Here is a 16,527-nt window from a genome sequence, read left to right on the forward strand (position 1 = left end):
AAGGGGAACGTGTTGCTCTTAGGAGGAGGCTGGCTAGTGCACAATGGCACTGGCAGCAAGGTGGCAAGAATCTCTAGAACCATCTGACTAGAAACATGTATAATATAGGAAGAAATGTGTTGGTGAAAAGACTGGTGAGTTGGCAAGTCATAGAATAAAATAAAAATATTTCCTACCTCCTTAAATTAGCAATTTATGCAGCAGCTCACCTCTCTCAGCAATACCATCTATAACCAGGTCAATGTCCAGGGCCATTAAAACATCTCGCTCAGTACCCATGAGCATAAAAGCCTCCAGGTGCTGTTGAGAGAGTGCTCCTGAGCCTACTCTTGATGAATTTCAGAGTAGAGAAGCTCCGCTCGCAAGCTACCTGGGTTACTGACAGGGTAAGTAGGAACTTGTAAGCAAGGCCCAGAATGTGGTATGTGTCAGTCAATAAATAGGCTGTACCTACTAAGAATACTGTAGCAACATACAGGACGGTCCTTGCAAGATGAACAGCTCTTGTTCACCATCTCCACCACGTCTTCATTTCCTTCAGGTACATGATCCTCCATTGTCCTGGTTGTGTATTCTTCAAATCCCGATTGTTTTAACCTAGTCCACTGTTCTGCCAGACTCATGAGCTCACTCTGTAAATTGTCCACCGTTGCTCTGCTGTCAAATTTGATCAAACATTTGCTTAGTTCTTGAAGTGTTGTCTGTGGAAGGCCACTGGCACTGGATGTTAGCTGACTGAAGTTTTTAGGGTCCAGAAGAGCCATGTCGGCATACAAAGTGCCATTACTCAGAAATCGCAGATGGATGGTATCTATAACTGTATCCAGAATTTGATTATGGACACCAATCTGTGTATGCACTTTCTGTCCCAGTAAAAGTCTCATCTAGTGCCATCTCTCCAGGCATGGTTTTCTTCTTTCGAGCCCTTTTCGTTGGCAGAGTGGTCTCGAACTCCAGCTCTGTTTCCTCATCCCATTCCCGCAACTTCCTATTGGCCCACTGAACAAATGTGTCTGCAGCAGACTTGACTTTTTCAAAATCTCTTGCCATTCCTTGCAGCTGCTCCTCATACGATGCGCAGACAGAATGTCCATTCCACTTGTTTGAAGATATTTTGAGACTGGTGAGGTGACCTGAAATATTCTGAGGAATATCTGAGCTGTAAGTATTGTTTCATACTTCACCAACGCCTCAATATATCCTTGTGATTTGACCCGTGCAGTTGTGTTTATGTTTTTCTGATCTTGTATGGTTGAAAGAGTGAGAAGGACATCAACATACAAACCCTCATCTGGATTTCCAAAAGCTCCAAAGACCTTCTTTAAGGCACTGTCTTTAGCCCACCAGTGTGTCTCTTCAATTGGAGCAAGACGTCTGTGTCTTGGGTCCTTGCTTTCCTTCTCCCAAATGTTCCTCCTCTGGTAGGATTCACGGAATAACACAGCTATGTTGTTAATGAGAGAAAAAAGGGACCCACTTGCCAAGGCACTCTGTTGTATCTGCTAACACAAGGTTCAAAATATTTCATAGCACCACACATGCACTTGATTGGTGGACTTTGCAGAGAGCAGGGCAGAGAAGCCTTTATATTGGCCTTGCATACTGGAGGCTCCATCAGTGCAATTGCCAATGCACTTGCTGATGTCAGGCTTCATGTTTTCCAGTACTTCACTCAGTACCTGAACATAGTATTGTCCAGTGGATGCCTCGCATTTCACCACAGCCACAAGCCTCTCATGGATGACGTTTGTCACATATCTGACTATGACAGAGCATTGATCTTGTGTTGTAATGTCCTGTCAATCTGGACTGAAAACATACCAGCTTCCTGGATTTTACTTGCTATGGTGGCCTGCATTGTGTGTTGGATGGTGGTAATGATGCTATCGATGGTAGTCTTTGATAATAGAGTGATTAGAGAGCCTCTGGCCCCTCTTGACCCAGACTCATGCAGTTTTTTGCTTTTCTCTATGCAGGCAGTGAGATGCTCTTTCATACACAGGTCGTACTTTCCCAGCAGAATGATCATCTCTAAAAAGTTGCCATGGTCAATGCTGCTGTCATCTAGCGTATAAGCTGCTTCAGACTGCATGCCTCTGTAGCTCAGACCCCTCTTGCTAATGACTTTAACAACATCTATAATGCGCTCTAGCACTTGCCTTCTTCTGCACACTTGCTCTCTATGAGCAGACATCTGACTGCCGATGAACAGGGCTCTCAATGTTACCTTTGGAGGAACTTAGAAAGTAGGCCTCAGCATAACCTCTATGCATAATGCTCTTCTCATGCTCTTCCACTCTCTGATGGATATGCTTCCAGTCTGCCATTCCATTCATGAAAGGGCAGTTCTCTGTGGGCTTTGCAAATGCCATACAAACGAAGCAGAATAAAGCATGGTTCTCTTCACTGTATGACAGCAACTTCCTATTGGTCCCATCTTTACAAAAGAAAACCTTCTGCACCACAGACTTTTCACTTTTGTTGGAGGTGGAAACTAAAAACATATCTAGGCCACCTGACTTCGGCCTCTTAAAATAATACAAAATTGGGGTGGCAGTGGTATCCTGGCTCTGGCTCAATCTACATCTGTCCACTGCAGATGCACTATCCTCTACCTGGATGAGTAATTAGTATAAATTAATATATTAGTATAATATTCTCACATTAAATAAAAAGTATAATGCTAATATAATAGTATAATGTTAGTATGATATGAATATATTAATTATATAATGTTAGTATATTCATATAATTTCATATAATAATATACCATATACCACTAGTATAATATTAATCCTAATTGGACAATACAGCAGGTGAAACAGATCAGGGTGTGACAGATATTATACTTTCACTAATGAGTTGTGGTTTTCCAACCTTCTGAGAAAATAGACACGTAGTTGGCAGGAAATCGAAGGTAGCCTCAGCAGGAAATCCCAGGCAGCCTCAGTATAGCATCCGCTAGCGGATATGTTCCTTGCTAACTCCCTTCAACCAGCAGAAACACACCAGAAACCAAACATTTACAAGGCGACACCTGCAATTTAGGGCATATTTCCTCAGGCTTCCAGAAGCACAATTTGGATTCAGGTAGTTATTACAGTCTTGCACTGCGTCCTGGTTTTAAAACGTCAGCAGCAGCGTACACCTTGAGGCCAGAATGTTTGCTACATCTGGTGACATTTGAAAAACCTGGGGAAGCCTCCTATTGCCGACGGCTGCGGGTAAAGCAAAGTGATACCTGTAAAACTCATACAGTTGTAGCATTTCCTTCTATGCTTCTCAGTCAGGAACATAGGTTTGTAATATGTCCATTTGGTTTCAGCTCTTTTATGAGGGCTGGATGGAACTCTGGCAACTCAAAGACCAGTGCAAGGAATAAGAAAACCCATATGTGCAGAGTCCATGTCTGAGTGTAAATACATGTTGTGTTCTACACTGAACAAAAATACACTGCTCAAAAAAATAAAGGGAACACTTAAACAACACAATGTAACTCCAAGTCAATCACACTTCGGTGAAATCAAACTGTCCACTTAGGAAGCAACACTGATTGACAATAAATGTCACATGCTGTTGTGCAAATGGAATAGACAACAGGTAGAAATTATAGGCAATTAGCAAGACACCCCCAATAAAGGAGTGGTTCTGCAGGTGGGGACCACAGACCACTTCTCAGTTCCTATGCTTCCTGGCTGATGTTTTGGTAACTTTTGAATGCTGGTGGTGCTTTCACTCTAGTGGTAGCATGAGACGGAGTCTACAACCCACACAAGTGGCTCAGGTAGTGCAGCTCATCCAGGATGGCACATCAATGCGAGCTGTGGCAAGAAGGTTTGCTGTGTCTGTCAGCGTAGTGTCCAGAGCATGGAGGCGCTACCAGGAGACAGGCCAGTACATCAGGAGACGTGGAGGAGGCCGTAGGAGGGCAACAACCCAGCAGCAGGACCGCTACCTCCGCCTTTGTGCAAGGAAGGGCAGGAGGAGCACTGCCAGAGCCCTGCAAAATGACCTCCAGCAGGCCACAAATGTGCATGTGTCTGCTCAAATGGTCAGAAACAGACTCCATGAGGGTGGTATGAGGGCCCGACGTCCACAGGTGGGGGTTGTGCTTACAGCCCAACACCGTGCAGGACGTTTGGCATTTGCGAGAGAACACCAAGATTGGCAAATTCGCCACTGGCGCCCTGTGCTCTTCACAGATGAAAGCAGGTTCACACTGAGCACGTGACAGACGTGACAGAGTCTGGAGATGCCGTGGAGAACGTTCTGCTGCCTGCAACATCCTCCAGCATGACCGGTTTGGCGGTGGGTCAGTCATGGTGTGGGGTGGCATTTCTTTGGAGGGCCGCACAGCCCCCCATGTGCTCGCCAGAGGTAGCCTGACTGCCATTAGGTACCGAGATGAGATCCTCAGACCCCTTGTGAGACCATATGCTGGTGCGGTTGGCCCTGGGTTCCTCCTAATGCAAGACAATGCTAGACCTCATGTGGCTGGAGTGTGTCAGCAGTTCCTGCAAGAGGAAGGCATTGATGCTATGGACTGGCCCGCCCATTCCCCAGACCTGAATCCAATTGAGCACATCTGGGACATCATGTCTCGCTCCATCCACCAACGCCACGTTGCACCATAGACTGTCCAGGAGTTGGCGGATGCTTTAGTCCAGGTCTGGGAGGAGATCCCTTAGGAGACCATCCACCACCTCATCAGGAGAATGCCCAGGCGTTGTAGGGAGGTCATACAGGCACGTGTTGATAAATTGGATTTCCATTGATTATTTTTGTGTGATTTTGTTATCAGCACATTCAACTATGTAAAGAAAAAAGTATTTAATAAGATTATTTCTTTCATTCAGATCTAGGATGTGTTGTTTAAGTGTTCCCTTTATTTTTCTGAGCAGTATATAAACGCAACATGTAAAGCATTGGTTCCATGTTTCATAAGATGAAATAAAAGCTCCCAGACATGTTCCATAAGCACAAAATGTGTATTTATCTCAAATTTGGTGGCAGTGGAGTTATGGTATGGGCAGGCATAAGCTGCAGATAACAAACACTATTGCCTTTTATCGATGGCAATTTGAATGCAGAGATACCGTGACAAGATCCTGCGGGCCATTCATCCGCTGCCATTACCTCATGTTTCACTATGGTAATGCACGGCCCCATGTTGCAAGGATCTGTACACAATTCCTGGAAGCTGACCATGTCCCAGTTCTTCCAAGGCCTGCATACTCACCAGATGTCACCCATTGAGCATGTTTGAGAAGCTCTGGATCGATGACGTATTCCAGGTCCCGCCAATATCCAGCAACTTCGAAGAGCTATTGTAGACGATTGGGACACCATTCCACAGGCCACAATCAACAGCCTGATCAACTCTATGTGAAGGAGATGTCTGGTTTTCTGATCCACACCCCTACCGTTTACTTAAAAGGTATCTGTGACCAACAGATGCGTATCTGTATTCCCAGTCATGTGAAATCCATAGATTAGGGCCTAATTAAATTATTTCAATTGACTGATTTCCTAATATGAACTGTAGTTCAGTAAAATATTTTAAATTGTTGCATGTTGCGTTTATAAAGATCTGAATCTTTATATGGCTCTGTTTCAGTCATGATATAGAAGCCTTGTCATGATATTGAAACGTATTCTACCTGGGCATGCCAACAATGGCCTTACCACACCGCTGGATCCCACTTCTAACACCACTGTTGAATTCAGGGGATGACCAACAGTGATTGTTCTTATCGCTAAAATGCTGAACATGTTTGCTAAGACAACATTTCAGCCAGCAATGACCTTTTCTGTTTTCATGTGGGTTTTCACACGTTATCAGATACCACTGTGATATATATCATTGTGTACTGGGGGTATTAACTGTTTCCATAGGAAAATGGGAGCTTGTTTTAGAACTTTTTATTTGGAGCTTAACATAAATCTAACCAGAGGAAGGGTTTGAGGTTAATAGGTTTTAGAAAAGCTATGAAAACAACATTAAATACACTCAAGAGACACTATGTTCACAATACACTAGAAATAGACAATGTACAACCACAGAAAACATACATAGGCACAAATTTGCCTTAGACAGTCTTCAAGTCTGCTAGCTTCCCCTATTCTACAAACACATACATTTTCTAGAGACAAGCATAGTATTTAATGCACACCTTTCACATAGTCTTCTATGGGACCATAAAACTTAGAGGGACTCATGTTGGGTTCCCCACATATATCACAGACTGTAAAATAATACACCTTCAGGCACTGTAACTGAGCGAATCTGATTCACTATTGCAGGTATGGATTTTTCTGTTGACAAGACTCTAGTCGTCCTGCTTTAGCAGTATTTGACCATTGGAGATATGTTAGCACCTTGGGAGGACTGAGTGTGTGTATGTATAACACATGAACTTGTATCACTTTCCTCCAGTTGTAGCGATTTATAGCATCTAGTTGAGATTTGTGTTTTTTTTCCTGTACTGATCCATGGCCATGTAGCTTCTGAGGAAGTCTTCAAACTGTGGGACGGCATACTCAGGGGCAGCATCCTGCTGCACTGGCTCATCCTTGGGCTCCTTTGCCGCTGGTTCTGCTGCGGCGGAGGCATCCTCAGAACGGCGCAGGCGGCAGTTGTAGTCGTACTCGGGGTCACAGTCAGGATCGGGCAGGATCACGCCACTCTTGGGCTTGTCGGCATCAGCGGTGAGGGGAGAAGGGGCAGACATTCCATTGCAGGTAAAGTCATAGGGGTGGCATTGAGGTGCGACGGGGGCGTTGGGTTCATCACTGGCCTCCAAGGGTGTGCAGCCCTTATCGTAGTGCACGTAGCAGTCATGGCCCTCCTTGGTCTTCCCAAGGACGCCCAGGCGGGAGTGGATCTGGTACTGGGGCAGCATTGGGGGAGCCTTACGGAGGGCAGCATCGGCACCTAGCAGGCAGAATGGGTCGTAGCGTGGGTCACACGCCAGAGGGCCGGGCGCCGGCTTGTCTTTGGGTGTATACTCCAGGACGGGCTTGGTGAGGCCGGCCAACTTGGTGGCGATGAGAGGGTTGCAGCCCTTGTCGAAGAGGGGGTTGCATTGCTGCTCCTTGGGGGCTTCCTTGGCAGCGGGAGATGGGGCCGCTATTCTAGCCATGCACAGAGGATCGGTGGCCGGGTCGCAGGTGGGGTACATGTGGTAGAAGCTGGAGGGGGCCTTTTTCACCATCTTTGGCCGGCAGTAGGGGTCCTCGGTGGGATCGCAGCCCAGGGCGGCGTAGGATGAAGCGGGTCCAGGAGCGGGCCTATAGCCATAAGCGGCACGCAAGTGGTACTGCAGACACTCGGTGTCGTCGGGGTTGCAGATGCGCAGCAGCTCCGTCTTCTGCTCTGCGGTGAGGAAGGGCTCCAGGACTGGGGCATAGTAGTAGAACCCTGTGGGGGTCTTCTGAGGGTGCGGCAGGTGGGGGGTCAGGACAGGCACTGGGGCGGCCTTGACCGGGGCTGGGGCGGCATTCTTAGGGATCATGGGGAAGGGGCAGTAGGGGTCGATATAAGGGTTGCATACTTTGACTGTGGCAGTCTTGACAGGCACGGGCATCACCACCTTGGCCTTGGGCTTGCTGGTGGACTCGGCGATGCACTCTGGGTCGTCGGAGTCGGCGCAAATCTTGTAGATAGCACTGAGGTGGGTAAGGTAATGGTTGAAGGTGGGACCCTCCTCGGAACGGTGCTTGTTCTGCAGGTAGGTCATGTACATCTTGTCCAGATGCTCTATCTATAAGTTGAAGACAGGGGAAAGACAAGACTCCCATCAGATCCAGACCTTGGTTCAAATGGTATGTTTGATTGAGCTTGCCTGGAATGCCAGATGGTTGAAGTTCACTTTTTTGACTATTACATTGTGCAAGGAAAGCTCAATCAAGACTGTTAATACGGACCAATGAAGATGGTACGGGAGGCAGGTGCCGTACAAAGTGCCACTTTATCTACAAGTGAACGAAGTGAAGTGTATGTGCAGGATGAGTATAAAAGGTAAGTGTCAAATCAAAAGTACATTCACTAAAAACAAAAATGATTGTGGAATGTTTGCCACTCACCCCTTCCTGGTTACGAGTATCCATGAAGAATTTGTACCATCCCCAGAAGTCAGGAAGACGCTTGAGGACAGGAATGGGAACGGTAAGACTCCTCTTGCTGCGGACATCACTGGATACTGCAGATGCTGGAACAAGAGAGAGAAAGACAGCACATATTAAGAAGAGAATGTGGACTCAAAAAGTGCCATATTAGAGTAAAGAAACCCCAGTACACCAGTACACAAGTATGTGTGAGTACATGACTGAGTATTTGTGTATGTACTGTAATGATGTGTGTACTTGCATATAAATATCACAGTAAGTGAGTGTGCTGCAAATGTCTGAAAATATTTTGATATTCCAGTAGTATGCATGCTAATATCCATGTTCCCCTTGTTGTCCCCTACAAACCAGTCCCCCTCACTCACTCACCCTCCTTCTTCGCATTCTGCCTCACCGGGCCGGCCCCCAGAAACTCTGTAAAACAACGGTAGGGACATGAGTCGACAGGAACCAGATGTTGTGTCCCCCAAATGAGGTAAAATGCTGGCTATGCTAATCGACCCCTGGGAGTGCACGGCAGGAGACGGCCCTTAGAGGTAAAGCCCAGGCAGCATTTTTCCGATTAACCTAAACACACACGGCTGCAGGCACACATACGCACACACGCTAATGCATACATGTGCACAGACACATCACAACATACATACACATTCACACATACACACACCTATACACACCCTTCCAAATGAAATACATACTACCCCCCCCACACACACACACACACACACACACACACACACACACACACACACACACACACACACACACACACACACACACACACACACACACACACACACACACACACACACACACACACACTCTCCAGTCACTTTGAACAGGATTGAAGGGCCTGAGTTTGTGTGCTTCCACTGGAAGTCAGTGGAAACGGTTAAACTACAAAGAGCATTGGGCCCAAAAGGCCCCCCTCACTCCATCCCACCCAATTAAACCTCAACTGTAAACTAAGATGTTTAGGAGTGGAACATGTTCCGATGTTCTTTACATCGTGTCTCTATATATTAAAAGCACCAGGGGTTTCCCTTCAGAAGTTTACGGCAGAAGGGAAAACGCCCCGTCAGCTAGTTCAGTGGTGGTGAGATGTCTGCGGTGCCTCACCTTTGCTAATGATGCTCAAGTGCAGCTCCAAGGCATCAGAGATGTACTGTATGTATTTTTATGGTGGGGTTGTGAAAAAGTTCAGATATACATAAGAAGTTGTATGTTATGCCCCTATGGCTGGCAAGTTTTCATCTACAGTACATGCATTGGTTTTATCTAGTGTGTAGGAACAGCCCGTCATTTTAGTGACATTGAAAATAAATGATTGTGTACTAACATCCATTTGTGGTATGAATTATAATCTACTGTACAATGCAGGCAACAGTAAAGTGACTGATATAAAGTGATCCATTTTTTTCTTTTAGTCAGACAATCAGTCAAGCATGTCTTTCAGAAACAGTACAATAATATACAGAGCCATGATTGCATGGAAATCCGGTCTCCCACTTATAAAGCAATACCTCATAGTACAACGCCTCTCCTCCAACTTGACCTACTTGTTGTGTGTATTTACTGACATGTATGTGTAACTGATAGATGCACACACACGCACACTACATGTTAATGTTTTTAAATATATGTCAATTGTAATATTTTACATTATGTCGGACTACAGTGGATTTAAAAAGTCTACACACCCCTGTTAAAATGCCAGGTTTTTGTGATGTAAAATAATGAGACAAAGATAAATCATGTCAGAACTTTTTCCACCTTTAATGTGACCTATAACGTGAACAATTCAATTGAAAAACAAACTGAAATCTTTGAGGGGGAAAAATTCAAAACTCACAATAACCTGGTTGCATAAGTGTGCACACCCTTAAACTAATACTTTGTTGAAGCACCTTTTGATTTTATTACAGCACTCAGTCTTTTTGGGTAGGAGTCTATTAGCATGGCACATCTTGATGTGGCAATATTTGCCCACTCTTCTTTGCAAAAGCGCTCCAAATCTGTCAGATTGCGAGGACATCTCCTGTGCACAGCCCTCTTCAGATCACCCCAGAGATGTTCAATTGGATTCAGGTCTGGGCTCTGGCTGGGCCATTCCAAAACGTTAATCTTCTTCTGGTGAAGCCATGCTTTCGTGGATTTGGATGTGTGCTTTGGGTCGTTGTCGTGCTGAAAGGTGAACTTCCTCTTCATCTTCAGCTTTCTAACAGATGCCTGAAGGTTTTGTGCCAAAATTGCCTGGTATTTGGAACTGTTCATAATTCCCTCCACCCTGACTAAGGCCCCAGTTCCAGCTGAAGAAAAACAGCCCCAAAGCGTGATGCTGCCACCACCATGCTTCACTGTGGGTATGGTGTCCTTTGGGTGATGTGCAGTGTTGTTTTTGCGACAAACATACCTTTTGGAATTATGGCCAAAAAGTTCAACCTTGGTTTCATCAGACCACAACACATTTTCCCACGTGCTTTTGGGGGACTTGATGTTTGTTTTTGCAAACTTCAGCCGGGCTTGGATGTTTTTCATTGTAAGAAAAGGCTTCCGTCTTGCCACCCTACCCCATAGCCCATTCATATGAAGAATAAGGGAGATTGTTGTCACATGTAGCACACAGCCAGTACTTGCCAGAAATTCCTGCAGTTCCTTTAATGTTGCTGTAGGCCTCTTGGAAGCCTCCCTGACCAGTTTTCTTCTCGTCTTTTCATACATTTTGGAGGGACGTCCAGTTCTTGGTAATGTCTCTGTTGTGCCATATTTTCTCCACTTGATGATGACTGTCTTAACTGTGTTCCATGGTATATGTAATGCTTTGGAAATTATTTTGTACCCTTCTCCTGACTGATATCTTTCAACAATGAGATCCCTCTGATGCTTTGGAAGCTCTCTGCGGACCATGGCTTTTGCTCTGAGATGCAACTAAGAAAATGTCGGGAAAATCCTACTAGAACAGCTGAACTTTATTTGTGATTAATCAGAGTCACTTTAAATGATGGTAGGTGTGTAATGACTTCTATTTAACATGAGTTTGAATGTGATTGGTTAATTCTGAACACAGCCACATCCCCAGTTATAAGAGGGTGTGCACACTTATGCAACCAGGTTATTGTAAGGTTTTTCTTTTTCATTTTTCCCCCTCGAAGATTTCAGTTTGTTTTTCAATTGAATTGTTCACATTATAGGTCACATTAACAGTAGAAAAAGTTCTGACATGATTTATCTTTGTCTCATTCTTTTACATCACAAAAACCTGGCATTTTAACAGGGGTGTGTAGACTTTTTATATCCACTGTAGCTGTTGCCATTGGCGTTGGCTAATGGGGATCCTAATAAAATCAAATTAAAACAGAAAGTGCTAGAGCACAGAAGTCTCACTCACCTGGCAATAACACTACAATAATTCCGGTGTATATGAGGGAAAACATTAGTCTTCCTGTCCGTGCCATTTTCTGCTTTATCTGTTTCCTGAGGGCAAAATTGGGAATATTCAGTCTTTATAAGGAACAATTGAGAGGGTGGAAGTTGTTCCTGACCATGCTAAAATTGGTGAAACTTTATACACATTTTCATGAATAAGCATTAAAGAACTTAATAAATGAATATTTCCTAATTTGTGAACCTTTATAAACATGTATAAGCATTTAAGCGTTACAATTCATTTATAACATCATATATGCAATTTATATTAAACATTTATACAAAGATTTATAAGCATTTATTATAGCTTATTAAAAAGTTATTATAAAATGTAGCAATGTTGTTCTCCTTTCAGCACGTCCTGCACCATTTAACAATGATTTGCAAGTACTGAACGGCTCCCCTACAGCACCAAATGTCTGCTTGTGTACGGTCATGTAAATTCATAAACTTGTTTCTCTTATTTTTAAAGTCTTCAAAGGATTTGAAACTTAGAACATGTAAATGTACTGATATCCTATGTACTCCAGCTATTGGCTTTACCACTGATGGAGGGATTGACTTGACAGAATATAACTTTACTTATTTATCTGTCATAATGAAAATCCATATTCAGCTTTCCTCCCAAACCAACAACTGAATCATTGAAGATTCTCAAAAGTAAACTCTGCCTGTTGTTACCGACTGACACTAACATATCATACAAATAACTTGGTACAAAATAAGCCTAGCTTTAACCACGGTGATGTAAACCATTTAGATGAAGTGTATATAAAGTGTACATTAGCATACATTACACATTTATAAGCACATCATTGTGTCACACCATAAGCGTTGTAATCCATGACTTACCTGTTGTTCAACTGAAGTTCTGCCCTCCTGGGACGGCCTCAAGGAGCCAGTGGATCTCTGGGTTGATTGGTTTAGTGGGTGTAGCTAACCGAGCTGTGTGTACACCCTACCTCTCTGCTCCCCTGTATGGGAGAGGAGCGCAGGGTAACATTTTTAAAGAGCCTCTTGATCATTAAAAACAAAAGGCATGTCGTACGGCTCGAGCATGCTGTTACGCACCCCAGGATTGGCTCTTTCACCACTGGCTGACTGACCAATAGGGGGCCTGTAATTAACCGCACTGAACAGCAAGACCCCTAGATAAGAAAAACGGATTAACGGGGTGTAATTTTGATGTATAGCTTATTTACTGACACCGATTTGGAATTTAGGGTTAGGATGTGGGGCATCTGGATTGCTCCCAATAACAATCAACCAACAATGTCTTTGGATAGAATGGCCATTATTATGGATCTTGGAGCTGATTCGGGCAGCATGATCCTCTCAGTAAACCCTAAAACCAGTAAACCTATCTCTGTGTTGAGTCTGGAATAATATAACGTAAAGGTTCCTCACTCAGCCTTGCATCTAGCATACTTTCTACTAGTATATATCTCTATGTGCTGTGTCTCCAGCAGGTTTGTAGAGACAGCCCTAGTCATTAGCCAGTCCTATATATCCCACTACACCATCTTTCCTCTTACACTGTATATCCTGGAAACACTAATGAAGACGGCGACTGCTGTCCAAGTAGAGGCCTTTATTAGCACACTGCCAACTCAGCTCTGACTGGTGCCTGGAAAAATGCCACGTAGAACCAGCTCAGTTCCACTGGTCTCATTGGAATCAACTTGAAAGGCTTTATGAAGCCTATAATGACCCTACAGAAGGCCTTCGTAGATGCTCCATAAACCATTCATAAGCATAGAGTGTGTAAAAAGGGCTATTCCACATTTGCATAGTAAATATTATAGAATATGGATAATCAGCTAAGTGAAAACATTACATGCTCAATATTCCCCTAAAGGATGCATTTTACATAGGTCAATGAACCAGTTGCCTTGAAAATAACTATAAGTTAATAGTACCATAATATAAATATGTCAACGTTTTATATTCTTGGAAAATTCATGGCAAGTGATATGTGTGCAAAGCCCATAAAGCGGTTTCATACCACTTGTGGAGAAAAATAAAAATCATAAAAAAACAGACCCTTGCTGTAAAAATGATGAGGCCCTTCCTCCACTTTCATGTACAGTAAGCAGTTTTTCATCTGAGTTCTCTTGCATGTCCGTATGTTGAACTACATACCACCAACAGGAGAGGAATACATGCATTGGGGTGTAGTCAATGAAGTGAAACATTCTGAAATGTGCAGCTAGAAATGTATTGAATAGAGGCGTCATGATTATCTAGGCTACATTGCAGACAATCATCTGTTCTACACAATACATTGAATGTTCTATAATGTTCTGTGTTCTGCACCCTCCTGAACAGACCCATCGTCATCCACACTTGATTAAAAAAAGTATATTTGTGGACAGGAAAACGGTTCATTCTAAGGTGTCCTATGCAATAAATCACAGTACAGTAGGAGCACTCCATCACTCCTTCTTGGTCAAATAGCCCTTACACATCCTGGAGGTGTGTTGGGTCATTGTCCTGTTGAAAAACAAATGATAGTCCCACTAAGCGCAAACCAGATGGGATGGCGTATCGCAACAGAATGGGTCTTCCTTTCCTGTGGCAGTCCTCATGATAGCCAGTTTCATCATAGCGCTTGATGGTTTTTGCGGCTGCACTTGAAGAAACTTTTGAAGTTCTTGAAATTTTCCGCATTGACTGACATTCTTGTCTTAAAGTAATGATGGACTGTAGTTTCTCTTTGCTTATTTGAGCTGTTCTTGCCATAATATGGACTTGGTCTTTTACCAAATAGGGCTATCTTCTGTATGTCACCCCTGCCTTGTCACAACACAACTGATTGGCTCAAACGCATTAAGAAGGAAACAAATTCCCCAAATGAACTTTTAACAAGGCCCACCTGTTAATTGAAATGCATTCCAGGCGACTACCTCATGAAGCTGGTTGAGAGAATGCCAAGAGTGTGCAAAGTTGTCATCAAGGCAAAGAAGAATCTCAAATATAAAATATATTTAGATTTGTTTAACAGTTTTTTGTTAACTACATGATTCCATATGTGTTATTTTATAGGTTGATGTCTTCACTATTATTCTACAATGTAGAATTTATTTTTTTTAAATAAAAAAAATCTTGAATGAGTAGGTGTGTCCAAACTTTTGACTCGTACTGTGTGTATATATATACATAGACATACAGTACATACAGTACATACATACATACATACATACATACATACATACATACATACATACATACATACATACATACATACATACATACATACAGTCAAGTCTAAAAGGATTGGCACACTTGAAAAAGATTAGCAAAAAATACTATACAATAAATACAAACACTGAGCTATAGTGTATGCTAAAAAAAGTTAACTATATTATTTTATACTAATACAATTTTAAAAAATCTAGATTTTTATTTAACATGTAATACATTTTTTCTCTCAAAAAGATAGGGGTCATATGCAGAAAATAACCCTATACCTATTGTAAACTATGGTGGTGGATCTTTGAAGTTCATGGGATATTTTGCTTCCACTGGTTCTGGGGCCCTTGTTAAGGTCAGTGGCATCATAAACTTTACCCAGTATCAGGACATTTTAGCCAAGAACCTGGTTGCCATGGAAACCCATTTCAGCTCCCGACAAACAGTTATTGTGCTGACGTTGCTTCCAGAGACAGTTTGGAACTCGGTAGTGAGTGTTACAACCAAGGACAGACGATTTTTACGCACTTCAGCACAGGCTGTCCCGTTCTGTGAGCTTGTGTGGCCTACCACTTCGTGGCTGAGCCATCGTTGCTCCTAGAGGTTTCCACTTCACAATAACAACACTTACAGTTGACCGGGGAAGCTCTAGCAGGGAAGAAATTTGACAAACTGACTTGTTGGAAAGGTGGCATTCTATGACGGTGCCATGTTGAAAGTCACTGAGCTCTTCAGTAAGGCCATTCTACTGCCAATGTTTGTAAATGGAGATTACATGGCTGTGTGCTTGATTGTATACACCTGTCAGCAATGAGTGTGGCTGAAGTAGCCGAATCCACTAATTTGAAGGGGTGTCCACATACTTCTGTATATATAGCGTATATACACATTTTTCTCCATAACATTTATGTAAACTCCGGAGACCAAAATCACACAGGATATCCATCTAAATCTACTATATGCATCCATCAAGCCCCACTGTGCCCATATACACTATAAGCTATTATTAACAGACTTATTTGTGTCATTACAAATAATTTAAGTGATTCTTTGCGGAGCCCCATTCATCATCTGCCATCTGCAGTATGTTTTAGGGGGGACTGCATCCAAGTCTCAGGGATCATCTCATATATAATTAAGCTCTAAATGCCCAACGAACAGGTGTTCTGAGAGAGACAGTAATTTACAACCCAGCATGGAAGTCCATTGAAGCTACATGAGCATGACAGCAACTCATAATTTAAAAATTCCAACATATAGTAGAATTCCTGGAATTTTGTACGAATCTTGCAACATCTGGTGCCAGCAGTAGCAACGAAAACAAAAACTAGAACGAGAACCCCTATTTGGCTGAATGGAAATTATATGTCATTAGAGCTGAAATAGCTAGTTTGCCAGATAGTCCCAAAAAAATGAAGGAATTTGTTTTACATGTACTGTACAGTATATTTGCTCATCCACTTGTTTATTCAATCAACTTATTCACAAATTCTACAAAAATAAATACATCCATAATCTTCCTCACTGGATATCATCGTCATCAAAAAGGTCTTCAAAATCTGTGGAGAAAAAAAACAAATACATTTAGAAGAATCCGGTTTATATCGAATTGACACAAATGATCAGTTCTAACAGGCATTTTCTCAGAGAGTAGTGGGTCAGAGAAGTGCACCCTGGTAAAAAGTGAAGGACATTCTGGGATGTTTGTGTGCCCTTCCTGTGCGTCTGTGTACGGTTTGTGAGGTCAGAGGTTGATCGTATAGCTCTGTACAAACATGCATA

At 43.0% G+C, this 16,527-nt stretch overlaps 1 protein-coding gene across 1 annotated transcript; it reads right to left on the reverse strand.

The window, feature by feature from the left end:
- Positions 1 to 5,907: 5,907 nt before the first annotated feature.
- Positions 5,908 to 12,553, reverse strand: LOC106568711 (uncharacterized). Its single transcript, XM_014139287.3, has 5 exons — positions 12,406 to 12,553; positions 11,516 to 11,601; positions 8,497 to 8,541; positions 8,086 to 8,210; positions 5,908 to 7,763 (listed from the first exon to the last, which is right to left on the reverse strand). Exons 2-5 carry the CDS (start codon positions 11,580 to 11,582, stop codon positions 6,456 to 6,458), a joined length of 1,545 nt encoding a protein of 514 aa, XP_013994762.3. The 5' UTR covers positions 11,583 to 11,601; positions 12,406 to 12,553; the 3' UTR covers positions 5,908 to 6,455.
- Between the last annotated feature and the right edge of the window lie 3,974 nt (positions 12,554 to 16,527).

This window comes from Salmo salar, chromosome 14 (assembly GCF_965601325.2).
Source record: "Salmo salar chromosome 14, fSalSal1, whole genome shotgun sequence".
Lineage (NCBI taxonomy): Eukaryota > Metazoa > Chordata > Actinopteri > Salmoniformes > Salmonidae > Salmo > Salmo salar.

Excerpts from the sequence above, each read along its gene's own strand:
- LOC106568711 (XM_014139287.3), bottom strand. The coding sequence starts at position 11,582 with ATGGCACGGACAGGAAGACTAATGTTTTCCCTCATATACACCGGAATT. Across the intron at positions 8,542-11,515 it reads TATTGTAGTGTTATTGCCAG|AGTTTCTGGGGGCCGGCCCG; the intron begins GTGAGTGAGACT and ends GTTGTTTTACAG. Across the intron at positions 7,764-8,085 it reads ATACTCGTAACCAGGAAGGG|ATAGAGCATCTGGACAAGAT; the intron begins GTGAGTGGCAAA and ends TTCAACTTATAG.